Raw genomic sequence first — 21,681 nt, forward strand, 5'->3', positions numbered from 1 at the left:
TTTATATATTTGAAACAATATGACTTTCAGATCACATTTGCAGGTATTGTAATTATAGGTAGAAAAAAAAGAAAATGAAAATTTTGAGGCACCCAAGTTATAAATTTCACTGACTTTTATATGGAACCACTGATATTAGCAATCCGAGCAGAATGTGACATCATTCCATTTCTCGAAACAGGTTTGTCTTCTGTGTCACGACGGGGTGGGGGGTGGAGGGTGGGGGGTGGGGAGCCCTTGCCTTTTTGCTACCCAGTGTGCATCCCTGAAAGGATAGATTTATTCAATTTTAATTCACATTAAAACTCCCTACTTGAAACAAGTGTTTGAACTTCTGAGGATTCCAATGTCTAGTCAATACTCCTTTAACTGTGTCAATAAGAAAAATAAAGAGAGAAAAATCATTGCAAATTACAATAGCAAAGATGATTAAAAATATCATTTGACATCCATTCAAAATTAAAAATAAATCAAAATAGTACACTCAACAGCAACCATAATTGGATTTTACATTCTTCCTTCCTTCTGGAAAACTTTCAATTGTTTCCTGTATATACCTAGAGAAGAGTTGAGTATACACTCCCAAGATAGGTGTTGTTATTTTAAATTATAAACAGGTAATATTTTATAATATACTTATACATTGAAATAGGTTATGCACATTATAAAATATGAATATAAAAAGATGCATTAATATATATTCACTTGGAAATTCTAACATTTTAAATCTTCATAGTGAATTATATTTTTCACCCATTTTGTGGCCTACGCAATAAAATTGGAAATATCTAAATAATATTGTAGTTTCATTCTCAGTTTTATCATTGGTAAAATGGTGATATAGATATCCACCAATAAAAGACCAATAAAAAATGGTCTTTTAGGATCAAGCAAGAGAGTGCTTTGGGGATTCCATATCGTTTTACACATAAGTTATTATTTCATTTGTTAAATCTAATGTTCTAAAAACATTCATTTTAGAGTAGTCTCCTGTTACTTATTGTTTATAGTAATTTTTTAAAAAAACTAGAACTTCACCACTTTTATCTAAAACCTTCCTGGATTTTAGCAAGTACAAACTTTTTTTTTCTTTTTTTTTTTTTTTATGTTGGGCTCTGGGGTACATGTGCACATTATCGGGAGTTTCTCCTGGTGTTCTCTCTCCCCATCCTCTCTGCCCCCTGCTGTCCCTCCCCTCCCCTCCCCATGTGTTCAAAAAGTTATCTTTACTAAGGTCTAAGGCTTCAGACCCTTTGCGTTCTTCCACTTTTTGATATGCATTTTACTGTGACCAGAATCCACATTTTTTTTTTATTTTAATATTATTCCTCTTTATTTGTTCACTTCTTTTATAGTAAATTTCGCTTTTGGTCATTGCCATATTCCTAACTGCCACTTTAAAATCTTTCTTGATCTTTTTAAAACTGACGTGAAGATGGAAGAAATTCATATAACTTAACAATGCTCTTATTGTCACTCAAATGTGACTTTGGCTTTTGCTCAATTTTGAGATAAGGAGATACCGGATTTTGGGAGGCCTTCTCTTCTTTCATAATTCGATTTGCCCCCTAGTACACTATTACATGTTTGTGATCATTAATATATATTTATATTATTATTTTGCCTAGTATTTTAGATCAATTCATCGTCATTGTAATAAAAAATAAAATGATAACTTTTAAAAGATTGTTACAAAGTGGATAAAGATCACCTCCCCAAAAATAATGACTGTACTTCTTTTGTATTCTAATCTTTTACTCTGACATGTCTTGGCTTCCTCTGGACAGCTCATAGTATTCATGAGATTATAAAAGGCCATTTACATCTTTCAGCTCCCTAACAAAATGCATTTATTAACAACATTTTTAAGTTCACAGTCATCAGATATAAAACTGCTTACAGAAATAATTGAATTAGAACTGTATGGGTACAACATGCAATCTCCTGCATTTTTCAGTGAATAATTTGAAGAGAAAAAGTGTGCAATGCTAGTAATGTCTGTGATGGCTGTGAAAAGAGTATTGTTATCACTGAAGAGAAAACTGCACAGAGTGTCTTTTTAAGAGATCAAATTCTATAAAAGGAATCTTGGAATATTAAAAATAATAATGCATAAAACATTAAAAATCAAAGTTGAATTATAATCAGGCATACAGCACTTAATTTTATGAAATTACACCAGCTTATAGATATTGTGTGGCCTGTTGGAGGGATTTTTAGTTTTTAGAATCACGCAAAAGTTACCTGTTCTATTTTGACGTAGACATATACTGAGTTCATTGAAACTCTTTATGTATCTAGAAATAAATTATAAAAGTTTGTTTTGGAGGTTAATACACTGGTAGAGATTGTGTAAAATCATTTTGCATAATTTTTCAGATTTTTGGTCCCTTACAAAACTATTTACAGCATCCACATATTATTTGGAAAATTTGAAACTGTAGATTTAAAAATGCTCAGTAAATTTAACCAATAATTTCTCAACATTAGTTAAATATAAAAAAATGGCTGTTTATTTATATATGTTTTATATCCTCAGGCTGTTTTTGGTACCTTTTAATAAGGTCTTTTTGATGTACCATTTTATGTGTATTTTGTCTTGATGTAGATATTTTATTACTTACTACCAACATTTCTTTTCACAGAACATTAATTCTTCAGGGGATAGATGTGTGCATTTTCCATCACTTATTCTTCAATACTGAGTCTCCATTCTCTAATCATTTTGAATGTTTTGTCAAAATGTTCTGTTACACGTATAAATAATTGTTTTGTAAATAAACTCAACAGCAATCCAAAATTTTCCATGGGTAACAAACCTGTACGTTCTGCACATGTACCACAGAACTTAAAGTATATAAAAAAAAGATTGTACTCTTAGAATAGAGATTCAAATTTAGCAGAGTGAGCATATGGCCTGGTTTTAAATCCAAATCCCAGCCCTTTCTAGATGTGTAACTTGTGAAAGCTACTTTAATACTGTCAGTTACAGTTTCCTCATCTGTAAAATAATAAATAAAAACCCCGAAGAGTAACTGGGAAGATGAAATAAGTTAAAATGGAAAGAACTTAGAATAGTGCCCACTTTAATTGCTCTATAAATGTTAACTATTATTATTTTTTAAATCTTTATAATAACTCTACTTCACTTAAGAAAAAATCACCTCAAAATCCTAGGAAGTTTATCAGGGATTAGGAACAGGAAAAATGTATACTTTTGATTTTTCTTAATATCTGATTCAGGGCAAGAAAAAGTAGCTATTTTAGAATATTTGGTTAAAAATGGGGGAACTGTTAACAAACAGATTATTTGAATGACATTTATAATTGTAAACTGGTCTACCTTTTAGAATTTCAATTTTTATTTTATTTATTTATTTTTTTATTGTACTTTAGGTTGTGGAGTACATGTGTAGATCATGCAGGACTGCTGCATAGGTACTTACATAGCAAGGTGGTTTGCTGCCTCCAATTCCCCCTGTCACCTATATCTGGTATTTCTCCCCATGTTATCCCTTCCCAACCTCTGCACCCCCCACTGTCCCTCCTTTAGCCCCACCCCAGCAGACCCCAGTGTGTGATGCTCCCTTCTGTGCACAACACTATCCGCATCAAGCTACCATTGATCTTATTCACAGAACTGGAAAAACAAAACAAAACAAAACAAAACAAAAAAAACACTTTAAACTTCAGGTGGAACCAAAAGAGAGCATGCATAGCCAAGGCAATCCTAAGCAAAAAGAACAAAGCTGTAGGCATCACACTACCTGACTTCAAACTATACTACAAGGCTACTGTAACCAAAACAGCATGGTACTGATACCAAAACAGATAGACCAATGGAACAGAACAGAGGCCTCAGAAGAAACATCACACATCTGCAACCATCTGATCGTCAACAAACCTGACAAAAACAAGCAATGGGATTCCCTGTTTAATAAATGGTGTTGGGAAAACTGCCTAGCCATCTGTAGAAAGCTGAAACTGGACCTCTTCCTTACACCCTACACTAAAATTAACTCCAGATGGATTAAAGATTTAAACATAAAATCTAATACCATAAAAACCCTAGAAGAAAACCTAGGCAGAACCATTCAGGACATAGGCATAGGCAAGGACTTCATGACTAAAACACCAAAAGCAATGGCAACAAAAGCCAAAATACACAAATGGGATCTAATTAAATTTAAGGGTTTCTGCACAGCAAAAGAAACAATCATTAGGATGAACTTGCAACCAATAGAATGGGAAAAAAATTTGCAATCAAATTTTATTTTTGATGCAGGGGATACATGTACAGATTTCTTACATGTGAATATGCATGATGCTGAAGTTTGGAGAGCATATCACCTTGATAGTCATATGCTCCTTGATAACCTGACTGATGATTGGTAATTTTTTTTAACTCACACCCCCATCCTCTAGTAGTCCACAGTGCCTGTTGTTTCCCTATTTATATCCATGTGTGCTCAATGCTTAGCTCCCACTTTTAAGTGAGAATATGTGGTATTTTCTTTTCTGTTCTTGAATTAACTGGGTTAGGATTATGGCCTCCAGCTCTATCTATGTTGCTGCAAAGGACATAATTTCAATATAAAATTCCTATTTATAAAAATTCTAAGTTTTCTAAACGTGATAGAATAAATGAAAAATGTGAGCAAATACATCGAAGATATATGTTATTATTTTTCTTGGAATCTATGATAATATATTAGGATTTTTAAAGTTTTTCAGTTTGAAATACTGCATTGTATCTCAGATATTTCAATTTCTGCTTAGAGTTATACAGAAAACTTCTATTCTATATTATTAAAACCACATAGTTTAAACATGCAGGGTCACTTATAAATGTCTATTATTATACAATGCATCTGAATTAGTGCATTTTATGTTATCAGCTATCAAACTCTAAAAGGACATGTAGACGCCTTAAATGCATATTACTAATTAAAAGAAGTCAATCTGCAAAAGCTACATAATGTAAAATTGCAACCGAGTGACATTCTGAAAATGGTAAACCTATGGAAATAGTAGAAAGGTCAGTGATTACCAGGAACTGGTGAAGAAGGGAGGGGAGAATAGGTGAATTACAGAGGATTTTTAGGACAGTGAAATTACGTTGTACTGTACCAAAATGGTGGATACATGTCATTATTAATTTGTTCAAATCCATACAACATACAACACCAAGTATGCACCCTAATGTAAACTATGAACTTTGGGTGATTACCATGTGCCATTGTGGGTTCATCAACAGTAACAAAGGCACTGCTTGGGTATTAGATATTGATAATCAGGAAGGCTGTGCTTGACTGGCATAGACAGTATATGGGAGCCCTCCTTAGTTTCCATTCAATCTTGCTGTAAATCTAAAAGTGTTCGAACAACTAAAATCTATTTAAAAGGGAAAACATGCAATGGTTATATCTCTATTAACAGCATTGAAATGGCTATTATGCCTAGATTGAGGATGTCTATAAAAACAACTTTTACTTTTATGTCCTTTAACAACTAAAAAATCTCCACATATTAAGTGAGGAGTAACACATATAGATGCTTTAATTTTTTTTAATACTTTAAGTTCTGGGGTACATATGCAGAAAGTGAAGGTTTGTTACATATATATACACGTACCTTAGTGGTTGGCTGCATCCCTCTCCCCTGTCATCTACCTTAGGTATTTCTCCCAATGTTATCCCTCCCCAATCCTCCCACCCCCTGCCATCCCTAGCCTCCTGCTTTTAAGTGATGGAACTCAGCAGTGAATCATACCATGTCTTGCTTTAGAAAAATACTTTCCCTTGTTCACTTAAATTTTCTTTCATGACTGAGCCATCTGACAGAACCATGAGTCACAGGCTACTATCTGAAAATTCCATACAAATTTTAATGTTTTCTACGAGCATGAACTAAGAAGCAGAATGTTTTTTAAGAGCCATAGGTAGTTTGTATTTCGCATTACATATAAGCATATCCAATTCAGCTTTTGTGAAATTATATACTACAAAAAATAGCAAAATTTAGGTGTCTTTTCATGGTTTCTTGAAAACAGAAATGCCAATTTGAAGAGAATTTATTTTTAATTTAACCACATTTAAACAGAAAAAATAAAGTCCTCTATCTTGAATGCTCATTTTTAACATTTTGTTTCTCTTTGTAATTTTAAATAAGAAATGAGTAGAGAAAGAAACACATTGCTGCTATGCAAATTATGAGTGTTGAAACTATTTATTTTGAATTCTTAAAATGAAAAGGATGCATATTGAGATGAAAATGTCTCTCTTACTTTTGGTAGACAGTAAATAAAAATATCATCCTATATTAATAGAAAATTACCTATGTCTACCAACAATGCATACAAGTTAATTTTGTAAGGTGTTTTCAAAATAAGTTTAAAAAGCAAGAGAGTGCTTAAAATTTAACTTGATATTCATTTTAAACCATAAACTTAGCGTGTGCTTATTTACCTTGGCCATGGGGAAGCACCTATATGTAAAAGTTTGAATGAGAAAGATAAAACTGACTAATAGAAATACTATGATTAATGGAAGAAACTGTGGTTGGTGTATACATGGCCTTTCCTCTGAAACATCGGGACTTTTTGTTGTTGTTCCCCACAGGCCAATCAAAAAAAACAGCCAAGGAACTAGGTCTGAGACATATGACCATATAACTTATAGGCCAAAAATTTACTCATACCAACTTTGATTTAGTGTAACATAACAAAGATAGGAAGAAAACTGAGAGTCGAAGTTGCTTGACTATATCAATGACTATTTGGTTTTTCTGATCCTCAGTTTGTTGATATAATAAAATAATAGAGATTGGTTACAATAGCATCATATTTTCTCAAGTCTCCTTAGTTTCTTCACAGTGGCCCAAAATTGTGGGACAGTAAAAAATTAATAAAGTCATATATATTTACTATGACAGTAATCATAAAAATTCCTAAGAATTCTAGGATACACTCCATTTGATGTCATCTCAAATGGGGCTTCAGGAAAAAATAAGAATGAAAACAATAAAAAAAAAACAGCTTAAATGTTCTGGTGTAATGCTTCAAACTACTATAACCATTGTATCATTTAAAAGAAGTATAGGCCGGGCGCGGTGGCTCAAGCCTGTAATCCCAGCACTTTGGGAGGCCGAGGCGGGTGGATCATGAGGTCAAGAGATCGAGACCATCCTGGTCAACATGGTGAAACCCCGTCTCTACTAAAAGTACAAAAAATTAGCTGGGCATGGTGGCGCGTGCCTGTAATACCAGCTACTCAGGAGGCTGAGGCAGGAGAATTGCCTAAACCCAGGAGGCGGAGGTTGCGGTGAGCCGAGATCGCGCCATTGCACTTCAGCCTGGGTAACATGAGTGAAACTCCGTCTCAAAAAAAAAAAAAAAGTATAAATATTATAATGTGTATAACTTATAAATGTTGTACTAAAATTTTCATTTTGGGATATACACAAGCATTTAAATTTAAATGTTTTATTAAAGTATACATTTTGGACCAGAATGTCTTGGAATAAGAGAAATTAAGTATGCTCCAAAACAATCCAAATCCTGAAAATGAACATTTTCTCTTTTGAATTTTGGCATTATTTCAAATTTGACTCCAAGAGAAAAATATGAGTTTTCTGTTTATATCTATGCCAAGAGTTATTTTACACTATAAAAACGAATTAAATAATTTTTATATTATTTATATTGTTATTCCAAAATTTCAACTCTTATTATTTTTGTCTCATATCATTGCAGTAGATAAGCACAAGATGTTAATTATTTTCTGAAACTTTATTCTTTTGGCGCCCAAAAAAATAAATGACTGTAGTGGATGAGCCAAGGAAATTGGAGAAAAATCACTTCAATTGTTTACCTCTGCTTTATCAACTTTTGTTAACAATGGAGACTACTCAACAATCTTTACATTACTAAAATTATTCACCATGCTCATGTATTTTATTGAAATACATGATTATTTTGGCCTCCCATTAGAGACTGATGTTTTTTATGAAGACACTAGAACAAGTTTACAGAGGAAGTACTAATATTTGATACTGTTACAAAATTATTTTTACAACATAACAATTATTATTAATCTGCTGATGATGTATGGGTTATCCAAAAATTGAATAACTTAATGAGTAAAAGTTTATTACCTGTTCCTAAGTAAATAAATGTTTGTATTAAATTTGATCAAGTTAGATATGACAACACTCAACAAGGACAAAAAAGGTTGTACCAGTAATAAAGAAAACACGTATAACAAAGCTTTTCCTCAGTTTTCTTTATTACAACAATGGAGACACAGAGGTACAGAAAATAAAATGACATTTAATATACTATGAAACACATGCATAGGATTACACACAGTGCTGGGTATTATGTTGAGGGTTTCAAATAAGATGATACTGAGGACAATACACTTCTAGCATACTTTTTGTCAAGAAAATAAGCTATGATGAAAACAAATGTAATTAAAAGGATCAGAAATACTTTGAAATAGAAGCGTTATACATAACATCAATGGAAATGTGAGAGAAAAATATTCTTGAAAGAGGTTTACGAATTGTGTACAGTACGTAAAACAGTAGTTTTAAATGCTTACTTTCGAGGAAAAAATAAGATTAACTAGAGTTATATTACAGCCCCTATTCAGTACATATAAAGAATAAAAATAAACTCAATATATTTTCTAAAATGGAGTTATGTCTCATTATTATGCATTCTTTACAGTGTAACTATTTTTACTAAAATAAAATATTAAAGAATAACTAAATTTAACTTACTCATACATAGTTTAAAACTTTCAATATATCTGAATTGAATACAACCAATATTAGATTAGTCCACACTTAAAATAAACTTTAATTTTACTTGAATGAAAGTATCCCTAAAAAGTAGATAAAATAATAGTCCACCAACAAAGGACATGAAATGCGCTTAAGACTATCTCAGATATACTAACAGAATTCTTAAACATACTTATTTTTTACATTTCTTGGATTTTTTTTTCTGTTTTATAGAATATTAGATGATACAAATGTTATGGACTATTCCAGGCTACTTGCAACATTTACTGACATTTTAGGCTTGGAAATCAGTTAATAGCCAGGAAGGATGTTGAATTATTACAAGAGATCTTTGTTGAGACCTTAATTTTAGAAAATAAAACTAAAGGTTTTGGAAAAACAACGCATGGATATTAAATTATCATCTTTGTCTAATTTTCAAGAAATAAAATTAGATTTAAATTGAGTGAATGTTTTCCTTAGATAAAAATTGAGATTATGCTTATATACCTATATAATCTTGGCCAAGTTTTTAAATATAACACATAGAAGGAATACTACAACTTTGTATTTAAAATACAAACCACATTAACGTTAGAATAATACCCCAATTAAAAGGGTAATTGGTAAGGGAACAAGTTAATAAGTGTTAAATTTTTTTCTTTAGCTAAGTCCCAAAATTTACTGTGGAAATATATTCTGAATATTATGTTTAATGATGAAGTATTAATAATTAAACAATACAATTTGACATTAATCTGGAAATGTTTTGTCACCAATTTCAACATAAATTTTAATCATTTTCAAGACAATTTGTAGAATATTTGTATATTCATTCATTTGAAATATGCAGATTTTAGCTGTCTATCCAATATATTAGATTTGCTGAAGCTTTTATGACATATTTCTATGCCACTAATGTTAGGATTTTAAAATTTACAAACAATGACCAGAAACATAATAGAAAATATATATTCTATTTATTTGTGGCCAAAATTTAGAAAGGAAGTATAAGAGAGAAAGAGAGAGAGAGAGTGGGAGAGAGGGAGAAGAAAAGAGTGAAATGAAGAGAAAGGAGGAAGAGTCAGAGATAGAGAAAGAGGAAGAAAATTAAAAAGACAGAATTAGAAAGTAAGAAAAGGTGAAAGAAAATACATTTTAAAAAGTGAAAGAAAACATGAGGCTTGGTACAGCGGCTCATGCCTGTAATCCCAGCACTTTGGGAAGATGAAGCAGGAGGATAAATTGAGTTCAGAAGTTTGAGACTAACCTGGGTAACATGGTGAAACGTCATCTCTACTAAAAATACAAAAATTAGCCAGGCCTCGTGGCTGCACGCCTGTAAAACCAGTAATCCAGCTACTAGGCAGGCTGAGGCATGAGAATTGATTGAATACGGGAGGCGGAGGTGCCAGTGATCTGAGATCACTCCACAGAACTCCAGCTTGGGGGACAGAGCAAGACTCTGTCTCAAGACAATAAATAAATAAAAATTAAAATAAAAAAGTGAAATGTAATTAAATAGGACTTATTAAAAGATCATTTAAAGAATATTACATTATCTCTTACATAGATGAACCATAATAAAACAGATAAATGTACTTATTTAGGTACAATCATTATTATAGTTTATCTTTATTTACTAAGTAAAATCACAAAAGGGCCAAAAAAAAAAGTGATAATATTTAAAGTAACAGAATTGATCATTTCAAGCTCTTAATGCTGCTCATATCATATTAATATCAAATTTAAACATTTAAAGAAAATTTTATATGACTAGGGATATTTCTTAATTAGTTACTATAAACTCAAAATATTATCATGAGTAATACTGGCTACTATTCTTGAAAGCTAGATTCAAATTCACTTTATTATTGTATCGACAATATCAATATCCATATTTACTGAAATAATTTGTAATTCTAAGGTTTTATTTATTCATTATAACTGTAAGTATACCATATTAATATTTAAAATTATTTTTATGTCTAAGAATACCTCTCAGATTCAAAAGTACATGGTTTAATTCTTTCTTGTATAATGTATTTCATTTAATGTGAGTGACTAATCATAAATTTAATTGTAGATGGTTAACACTACTTTGGAATTTTTCTGTTTTTAGCTTTTATTTAATGAGTATTCATACAGAAAATATATTAGAATTAAATTATAGTGGTTTTCCAATTGGCTCAACTTGTATATTATTGTAATACATGCAGGATGATGCATACTTGTAACTTTATTAATTTAAAAGGAACTGGAATTTTAAAAAGTCAATTTTTTTGCAATAAAATTGTCTTTATATGTATTTGCTACATATAAGTAAAATTACATATATATTAAACATCAATCTAATCCCTTCAATATACATGCATATTTAAAAGGTTTACATATTTTAATTTCAATCTTGTTCATTTACACAGTATATATGCGCACTTGCATGCATAATGCTTCTGCAAATAATACAAGTATAGAGTTTATAAAATGAAGCTTAGTACTAATGACCTATAGTATTAGGAAAGACATGATCAAAAATGGCAGCTTAGCTAAGATTTTTCCATGTAAGAATACATTTTATAGGAAATAATTTACTGCTACTTCCTAGGCATACTCTGTTAGTATATCTGAAACATGGTACTTGTGGGCCTTATAGTGAACTGATTAGTAAAATTTTAGTTTTGATTGGGGTAGACAGACCAGTAACATTGATTGTAAAATGGAGGAAAGAAGACAGAGGAGAAAGAAGGAGGCATCCAGATCTGTATTTTAAAAATTCTGATATTCCACATGCAGGTAATGGCAATCATGCATAATAAATCAATTTGTCTTCATAATTGGTATCACATGGTCAAAACAAACTTTTGAAATGTTTTTACATTGAGCCATACAATACACACACCATTAGACATAGACATATATTTCTGATTATATATAATAAATAATCTTACACTCACCTTAACACAAAAGTTCGAATTTATACATCTTCAGAGATAAAATTTTATGTAAAACTGCATTGTATGAAAAAAAAATCATTGGATGATGCTAGGAAGATACTTAAAATAAGTTTAAATTTTTATGTCTTGGTTATCAGTAATCACATTTACTTAGAGGTGCAGACAGATACAATACTAGTAAGGCCAAAAAAGTAACAAAATCATTTTTAAAATAAAAAAATAAGCTGTCAGATTTTTATGGCTGCATATAATATCAATAGTAAAGTTCAGATAATAAAAAAGATAACTCAGCAACACAAATTATTAAGACTTTTAAAAATGCTAGGATTTAAAATGTCTAAGGTTTTATTTGTTAGACCACAATAGCTTTATTGTTTAGTTTTGTACTTTTCAATTTCTTATGGAAATAAGGCAAAGCGCAAAGCCTATTATTTTAATATCTCTGAGAGTAGTTTTAACAGAATTTATGCATATCTCAGAGTTGTAAAATAGGTGTTATCTAAGAGTAAACATTTGGCCAAATGACAGATTGCATATCAAGCTAAGGACTAAAAATTAGATCCATACTTAGATGTTTACAAATCTAACAAACAACTCTTTAAATGTATATAACTCTGTTAATATAATTTTAATATTAGGTTCTTTTGGAAATGCCAAATTGGTATGTCTTGTTTCAATGTATACCTCACTTTGAATGTTCTTTATATCACTTAGTGACCTTGAGTTGTGATATGTAAAACTTTAAGATAGATAAACTTTGCACTGACTTACTAAAGAAGTATTCTGTGATCTCCAAAAAATATTTTGTCATTCCTAAGTCAAGATAATTTCTACACGAATTCTAACAGAAATGTCTCCAATTTATTGGAAAGATAAAGTAATGTTATAATGAATGTGTAAAACAATTTCTGAAAGTTACTAGAAATCCTTTTCTGTAGGCTCTACAAACTAGTAATCAACATAAATTCTTCAGTCTCAAATATCAAGGAATTTAATACGCAATGATAGTTATTTAATAAATGGAATATTGGCCATGGTGATTTGAAAACTTTCCCTATGAATTGATTATATTTTCATACTGTGTGAATTGATATATTATTTTATCTCAGCAGGGGAGAAAAGAGGAAAGCAGAAGTGTGCTTTATCTGTTGATGGGTTGCTTCTGAAGTCTACAGGTCTATTAGTAACTTACAAGAAAGGCTAGCAGTGAACAGCTAAGAGTTTGGAAAAGATAAGTTAAAAGAATATGTACCATGAAAGGGAGGCCTAGCCGTAGACCTCATAAGAAAAGATTCTGTATGTATCTCTTTAAAAAGAGACAGAAAAAATATTTCTGTTCAACAAAATAATTGCTTTTGATGAATAAATTACAAAGTCCAGAATCCAATCATTAGATTTACCAAGTAAGTTATGGTCCCTTTTATACATAAATGTAAATCTGGTTGTTTCCTATTGTCCTAAATAAGTAAGTAGTAAAAGTCACTTGTTAAGACGTGGTTGCAAGTGAAAAACACAAACACTCTTTACTTGTTTTAAAATTACTTAAATAAAAATTACGAAAGTGAAAATTGCATATTCACATAATGAAAATTTGCAAAAACCAAAAATCATTTTTCATGCTACTCCCTCATATCAAAATTCCTTTGAAATCAGGAATCTAGTTCCAATCTCAATTTCTTCCCACCTTGAGTTCAACTTATTGAAAGGAGTGTCTAAAATATTTTCTTCTCTCTCTCTAATGCTTGCAAAGATGCTGACTCTTAGATGTCCAGAAAAATGTGATAAATAACTACTTATGTTAGAACAATAGGACTTGAGGTCAGCTCAAAACATAATCTAAATCCTGTGAATTGTGTGTAACTTCTTAGACATATTAAAATTTAATTTATTATTTATTCTGGGGAAATTGCAGAGAGGTATTTTCACGTAATGAAAAAAATTAATCAGTGTTCAAATTTTAAATAGGAAACTGTTTCACATTTATTCCTTAAGACATTGTAGTTCAACAAAGGGAAAATAAGCAGCACAACTGGGATACACATCTGGTAAAATATAATGCTTATGTTTTACGTAAGTGGTAAACAAATTAAAACATTACAAATTTTCATAAAGTTGGAAACTTACACTTAAAAGTAACAATAAAAAAGCAATAGAAGTGATCAACAATTCTACATAATATGATTATGATTTTTACAAGTATGGCCATGGATATTTAATTATTTGCAAAATAATCAAGTGAAAAATTGGATGCAGCAAATGCTTAAGTTTCAAGTACAACTGACATGATAGTTAACAAGGTCAACTTTAGGAATTAATGGAAACTTTAGAATAAAGTATGTTATGCAGTGAGCTGATAGCTGAAAGTAACAATCCCAACTGCATTTCCTTCATTGATTTTCTGATAAATTATCCACTTAAAAGGTTGACAATTTGGGGAAGGGGAAAAAGATTAATCTTTCATGGGCGAAGATACATGCATAATTAATTGGACCTTAGAAACATTTTATTATAATTTTAGATTAGCCTTGTTACTACTAATTTTTTTAATTTTCAGGGCATAAAAGGAAATATATGATATAACAATGACATTAAAACACGCAAGACAAACATATGGCTATAATGAAAGAAAACCCAGCAGCATTCAGCTGCCATGACTGGCTTCCATTTTCGCCTTTATTCGCTTCACAGCATTTATCTGCATGATGAAAATTGTTTTTGAAAATAGAATAAGAATGAAATAATTAAGAAAGTAAAGAGTAGAGTTACAAACGAGAAAATAAAGAGAGAAAAAACGTGACAGTAGGAAAGAAAAAAAGAGAAAATAATTAATGCACGATTTACACAAAGTCATTAACAATCAATGCAAACCTACAAAAGATAACTTTGATACAACACAAGAATGGCTAAAATCTTGTATAAAACATTTATTTATATTTGTCACATATTAAAAACAGACAAAGGTCAATAGTGATGTTTATTTTGCATTACTCAGATATTAACTCTCTCATTGATCCCTTACATGTAAATATCTTTCTTTTATAAATTGAAAATATAAATTACAAGGGAAAAGTCACTAGTCATTTCACTGTGCTACTGGTAAACTCACAGTGCCACTTTTAATAGGAGCTCAATAAATCTTACAATGTTTAATGGTAATATTTTCTACTATAAGTGTTTAGAATATATTTAATAAAGCAGTGATAGTTTAATAATAAACAAGCTACCAACAAATATAAGTGAAAATTGTATATTCACATAATGAAAATTTGCAATAAGCATAGATGATAGAAGTATTAACCAACTGACCACGGGCAAACTCTAGACATATGTCACTGAACCTCTTTTAAAATAACTTTAGGAACCAAAGATTATGAAAATAATTTTTAGACTTAACGTTTTCATTACATGCTAAACTAAAGAAATACTGTTGCAGGTATAGTATCAATATTTATGTTAGACTGAAAATTCCAGAGAGTTAAGATGAAGTTTTCCCAGATAATTGGACTTTCACTTCACCATTGTTTATAATTTTTCAACTTATATTCTAAAACAATCATAAATTTAATCCTAAAATAATGTTTTCATATTCGCCATGTGCTCGAATGTTGTTTTCTGCTCATGTTGAATTATTTAGAGATGAAGGATATATTAGTGTTGCTTGAAACTAGAGTGGAGGTCATCAAAATAATTTTACTGTAGAGTTCATTTAAAAGCCCATGAACACAGAAAGTAACTAAAATATTTTAGCAATATATTTTTGTGATGATTTATATTATTTATTTTCTTAACTTGTTAAATCTAAACAACTATTTTGTATGCATTGTGTATGCATTACATGTTCCCAGAGGGTAGAATTATTTTACCATTGAATATAAAAAATGTGTCAACAGAATTATTGTCATCAAATTAAATTGATGGTCAATGTTAATATTAGACATGTCTTCAGGAAAAAAGAGATTAATTACTGAAAGATATTACGGTCTTTTTTGGTTAAATACAAATGTTATCAAACGTGTGACAGCCCAAAAAAGTGGTGAAAATGATTTTCAAAGTAAGTTTATTTCCAAGGATTTTTTTAAACCTTAGATTCTAATCTAGTCCAGTCCAGCAATTTAGTAATATTTTTAGTCATTAAAATTATAGAACAAATCAATAAATGCCATGCTATCAGCCTTGAAATCCATAGTTTCATAATCATTTTATATCAATCTGCTATAGTTTCCCAATATTCTTCTTACTTAAAAAATAAAATAAGGTGGAATTATGCTGCATGAATGTTCCAAAAAGGAACATAATTGTTTATGGATACTCTATTTTTATATAAATCAAAACACATATCTTTCAAAATAAGCAGATCTTTAATAAGAATTTTAAAAATGAAAAATATTAGAATTACAAAAGTAGTTTAAAATGATAATTATAAACTATGAAGAAATGTAATATCCACTAGGAGACTTTACAAGAAAAACTATTACTATCAATGAAATATTTTATATGAATGTAAGGGGGGTAGATTGATGAAAAAAGAAAATTTGGTGCTTTAGTACAACAAATAAATATGCTATAGAGTTAGCCTATTGTTTACAAAAGTTAAATATACCTAATGCACACAGGTAATGGGTTTTTAAATTCAAAATTCCAGAAAATTTATTTGGATAATCTGCAATGCATGAAATACAAAAGTAAATTAAAACCACATTAACCTTTAAAGTCTATATCTTCTTTAACTTAAATGAAAAGACTTAAGATCTCATAGTTTATTACAGATAATTTATTTCTACTATGTTTGAATTTATATTTTATTTTAAAATGAAAAATGAAATGTTATAAAATTGTATGAAGTTTTGTTACATATATTGTAAATATATCATCTTAACTCTATAATATTTGAAAGGTTCCCAAATTCCCTATGACCACAGCCTTTAAAATTGCCTCACAAAACCTAGATCTAAATCAAACAATTCTTAACTTATGGCACATTTCTGATATGGCTTTCCATGAGGCGTCAGCAATCAGTGGATTCAGTCACAGCAAATTAAACATGATTTATATATATATATTTTTCGAGACATAGTCTTGCTCTGTTCCCCAGGCTGGAGTGCAGTGGTGCAATTTCAGCTCACTTCAACCTCTGCCTCCAGGGTTCAAGCAATTCTCCTGTCTCGGCCTCCTGAGTAGCTGGGATTACAGGTGCCCACCAAGACACCCGGCTAAATTTTGTATTTTTTAGTAGAGACAGAGTTTCACTATTTTGGCCAGGCTGATCTCAAACTCCTGACCTCATGATCCACTTGCCTCAGCTTCCAAAAGTGCTGGGATTCAGGTGTGAGTCACTGCTCATGGCTGATTTTGTGATATTTTTACAAATAAAAAAAAATTTCAATTCCTCCCTTTTTTGATAAGTTGTGTTGGCTTTGTATCACCTGCGCCATTTGGAGGGATGAATGCCATCTCGTATCTCTCAGACGGCTTTGTCTATGTGTCTGTATGTATGATTTCTCCATGACTATTTGATTTGTTTCACCTAGCATTTTTCAGCATAAAAGACCTTCGAACACTGGCTTTTACCCCCTCTACTCATCTTCATAGAAATACTGTCTGAAAGCATTAAATAAATATGAAGTCTAAACTCCCTAACCTCACATACAATTCTCTGCCCATTTGTACCTATTTTCTCTCCCAGTCACTTCAGCAAAGCTGCATGTGATAAGGATACTTCACAACTGTTCTTGTTCAGTTCCATCGACGTTTCAGTAACATTTGACATTGTACATCTATCCTTCTTGAAATATGACCCTCTTTTCATTTCCAAGATACTATGCTCATGTTTTCCAGTAAGTCCGTGAAGTCTTAGTCTCATGGTGGGGGGTGGAGTGGTTCATTGGGGCTCAGTTCTTAACCCCATTCTATTCTTCAGTAATTCAAGAAATATTCTTTGGAAATCAATGCTGTGCCAGTCGCCCTTCTAGGGACTAGCAACATCAAAGAGTACTACAGACATCAACTCCTCTTCAGAGATTGTAGGCATTGCTGAGATGGGTTTATCCTCACTCACACTTCAAATACCATTCACCTGATAACACTGACAGCATCATGGTGTGGGTTCCCAAGCCATGGTTATCTTCTCATTTCTAGACCCACATATCTAACCAACAATTTAATACTTCAAATTTCACAAATACCAAATGGATTTGATGTTTGATCTGCATTCTTTTAAATCTTACTTCTCCTACAAAATTCTTCACCTTCAGAAGTGACACCTGCAATGCCCTAAGTTGCCCAAGCAAGAAACCTAAAAATCATTATTCACTGAAATTCATCTACTGCAAAGGCAGGGTTCGTCTAAACTTATAATGTGTCTGGATTTTTTTTGTTCTTTTATTTTTTCTACTGCTGTTCATCCATCAGTTGCTCTTACCCATATGAGCAACAATAATCTGTTTATAATACCTATCTCTTCATACAACTTTCCTGCTTTCAATTATTTATTTCTTTTAGAATATGTTTTACAATTATGTTTTTAGAAGCCCTTGAATTATCTGGTTTGCATTCCCCCTCTGACCTTATCTTCAGTCCCACTCTTCCAGGTTCTCTTCCAGACATGCCTATTCCAGTTCCTAGAGCAGATCATGCTCTTTCTTGTCTCAAGGATCCCTTCCATGTAACACATTTTCCTTGGAAAGTTCATTCCTGCATGTTTCCCTTGGAAAATCACTTTCTAAGAAAAATCTCTCTTAGTTGCAGTTATTCCTTAGTTATTCTAACTCAAGTTGAATATCTGTCTTCCCTACTAGATTGTGAAGATTTTGGGGGACAGGGTTCATTTCTGTACTTTTCACAGATAAATCCTTTGTACTCATTCTAGTATTTGTCACAAAGAAGTACTCCAATAAATAATTATGAAATTAATAAATGAATATATCTTAACATTGCAGAGCCAGAGGAAACTAACTTTAGAGATGAGGAAACAGTTTTTTTGACAAGTGATGGGACAGGAATGAATCTGGGATTCTCTCATATAAACCAGAATTCTCTTCACTTTCTTTCCAGGTCTTGCCAACAAGCTCTCAGGACACAAGTTCCTCAAATTGAAAGATATATATGAAATGAATATATATATATATATATATATATATATATTTGAAATGAAATATATATATTCACATATATAAATAAAATATATATATATTTCATTTATATATGTGATTAATTTACTCTGTCAGAGAGAGAGACAGAGAGAGAGAGAGAGTAAATGCATCACTGCATGTCTTGGTTACCTTGCTGCCTTCACATCTGTTTTTATGACCTTTTAATTATTCAACCGTAGTCTACATCTATTGTTTGTTTTTATCATCAACAATTTCTTATAAAGATAGCAGAGTCATTGGGGGTATAACATTTATTAATCTTTGTAAAATCTATTTTTCCCATTTTATGTTTTATTTATGTTATTTTATTTATGTTATTACAGTTTTCCCTTCTACTTCATATATTATATTTAATCATATATTACATTAAATGAATTAACTTAAAATAATTCATTAGTTTTCCAAATATATACACTAAGTTAACAATTTGGGAGATTGTAGTATACTGTTGCAATATTACTTTGGAGGAGGCTCTGGCTCAGTATGGGAATATTTTATAGCATGTTTCTGATATTTGCATGTAATATAATTACTACATACATATACATTCGAACTTTAGAAGTACTTTTTGTTGTTTCGAACATAGAGGGGTAAAATACATTCAGTCATTCTTATTTAGGTGTGTTATCTTTTAACGGCATCAGATTTGTCATACAACTAGAAGTATCTGTAACCTCAAACAAATCATTAAACCTCTTAAAACCATATTTGTAAAATGAGAATACTTCATTATCCAGGTCAGATTAAATAAAAAAAAAAGAGATAACTAATGAAGAAGTGCTTTAAAAATACTAAAAAAGGTAACTAAAATATAAGATATCCATGTTATTTCCAGAGGCCTTTTACTTCCTAATATTAAATTCCAATTTGGCAGAACCTATTAATATTAGCAATACAAAGCACTAATGTCAATTACTTGTAAACCTTATAACCAATAGTAATTACTTTTTAATTGAAAGATTAATCATATAAAACTGATTTCAATTACTAAACAACTGATGTATGATATAACAAAATCATAATATATGAAATTAACATCAATTTGCATTAAAAGAGGGTTAAATTACATGACTGAACTAGCTAGTTTTATTGCTTTTTCAGTTTCAAAAACATTATATATCAATACTTTAACATAGTAAGACAAATAAATTTTGGTTTCCTGGATTAATATGCTGCTCTTTTCTCAATATATGTACATATAAAGAACATACTATATATACATAAATATCTGTACATGTCTGCATAAAATTAAAATATTAAAAGTAGTAACTGAGGAAAAATAAATGTAGAAATATGACCAATGTGGCAACTCATGAATAGAGTTAAATATTATTTTGAGTCAGAATAAATTTGTGCAACTTTACCTCTAGAGCCTTTATGTGAATAAATGTTTAACATCTGTGTTGTGAACTTTGATATTATTACTAGCAGACTAAGATGTAACGATGTAAGCACTGTTACCTATCAATTGTAGAATCTACCAGTGTGTTGCAAAAGCTGATTTATAGTGTTCTTCCATTTTGTTAGCCTCCTTAAAACTCTAGGTATAGGTCTTTATGGATTTATATTTGTGGTTGTTTCTGCCTTTCTTTGTGACCAATTTTATGTTTCCAAAGTCAACTTGCTTGGTCAATCATAGGTTGGCTCATCGTTACCTTTGTCCAAATCTAACAAGAATGGAGCATCAGTCTCCACATGACTGACAAAGAAATTGTCTTCTTAGCAAAGCTTTTGCATGGTCTCAACAGACACTCTTCACATTGATTATCACCAGTCACTCTTATTCTTTATATTTTCCTGTTCTTTCTCTCCCCACCACTCCAACTGTAAATGGGGTCAAAACATATTTAGAAATTAAGCAATACCCTATGGCAAGAGTGATGAGAACCTTTGTGTATGATAGGTCACAATCATAATTATAACATGGAATTTACATTTCACTTTGTTTTCATTGTTAATCAGAAAAATTCATAAGGGTTATAAAAAGATGGTATCACATTTATGTTGAGTCTAAGAAAGAATATAGTTTGACTTACCTTTAATAATATTGGGCTTTGGTGGCATGCTGAATTCATAAACTGTAGGTTCAGAATATCCCAATCTATTGGCAGCTGTAATCTGAACTTCATACCCCATGGTCCACTGGAGATGCTCCAAAATGATGTGGTCCTTATTTCCCTGCACTTTTTTCTCTAGCCATTGGTCTTCCTTATCTTTCTGTGAAACCAATAAAAATGCATTTTGTAAATATCCATACCCTCAAGTTGTACTTTTAAAAAATAATTTATATTGAAATTGGAACAATATATTTATATGGGAAATTGGAACAATTTTCATAGGCTCAGTAATACACGAAGTTGCTATGTCAATGAAGTCAGTATTATTTCCAATATTTTTCTATATAAAATACAATGTTGTTTATATTAGACAAAAAGTGGCTTTGTAATTAATCCTTTATTCAGTGGTTGATAATTCACCTCCATTAAGATTTTTTTTTCACATATACCAGTTTGGTTTTTGGCCATTTATTGGTTATTAATCATTATGCGAACAGGAAAAATGAAACATGATATACAGAAAAAACTTAATACGTTCATCAAAAGACTTGTCAGGGACCATTGTTAGAGTTTGTGGGAGGGAAAAATGATCAAGTATCTTGAAATAAAGTTTGGATATGATTGATAGATTTATATTACCACAGGCATCTTTTACTACTATGATGTCTTATGACATAAGAAAATAATATACAAAGCAAATTACTGTTTTAAATAGATCATTAGCATAAAAAAACA

General features: G+C 30.8%; 1 protein-coding gene across 3 annotated transcripts in view; it reads right to left on the minus strand.

Moving 5' to 3' along the window:
- Positions 1-21,681, minus strand: part of NCAM2 (neural cell adhesion molecule 2) — a 545,360-nt gene that overhangs the window by 42,111 nt on the left and 481,568 nt on the right. For 2 of the 3 annotated variants that reach the window (XM_037742419.1, XM_017539495.2), the window contains exon 15: positions 20,926-21,106. In XM_037742419.1, coding sequence (XP_037598347.1) covers positions 20,926-21,106 — 181 coding nt within the window. Of the gene's footprint in view, positions 1-13,690; positions 14,437-20,925; positions 21,107-21,681 lie in introns of those variants that run through there. The other variant, XM_037742422.1, reaches the window with a different exon arrangement.

The sequence above is a fragment of the Cebus imitator genome, unplaced genomic scaffold, assembly GCF_001604975.1.
Source record: "Cebus imitator isolate Cc_AM_T3 unplaced genomic scaffold, Cebus_imitator-1.0 Scaffold7, whole genome shotgun sequence".
Taxonomy (NCBI): Eukaryota; Metazoa; Chordata; class Mammalia; order Primates; family Cebidae; genus Cebus; species Cebus imitator.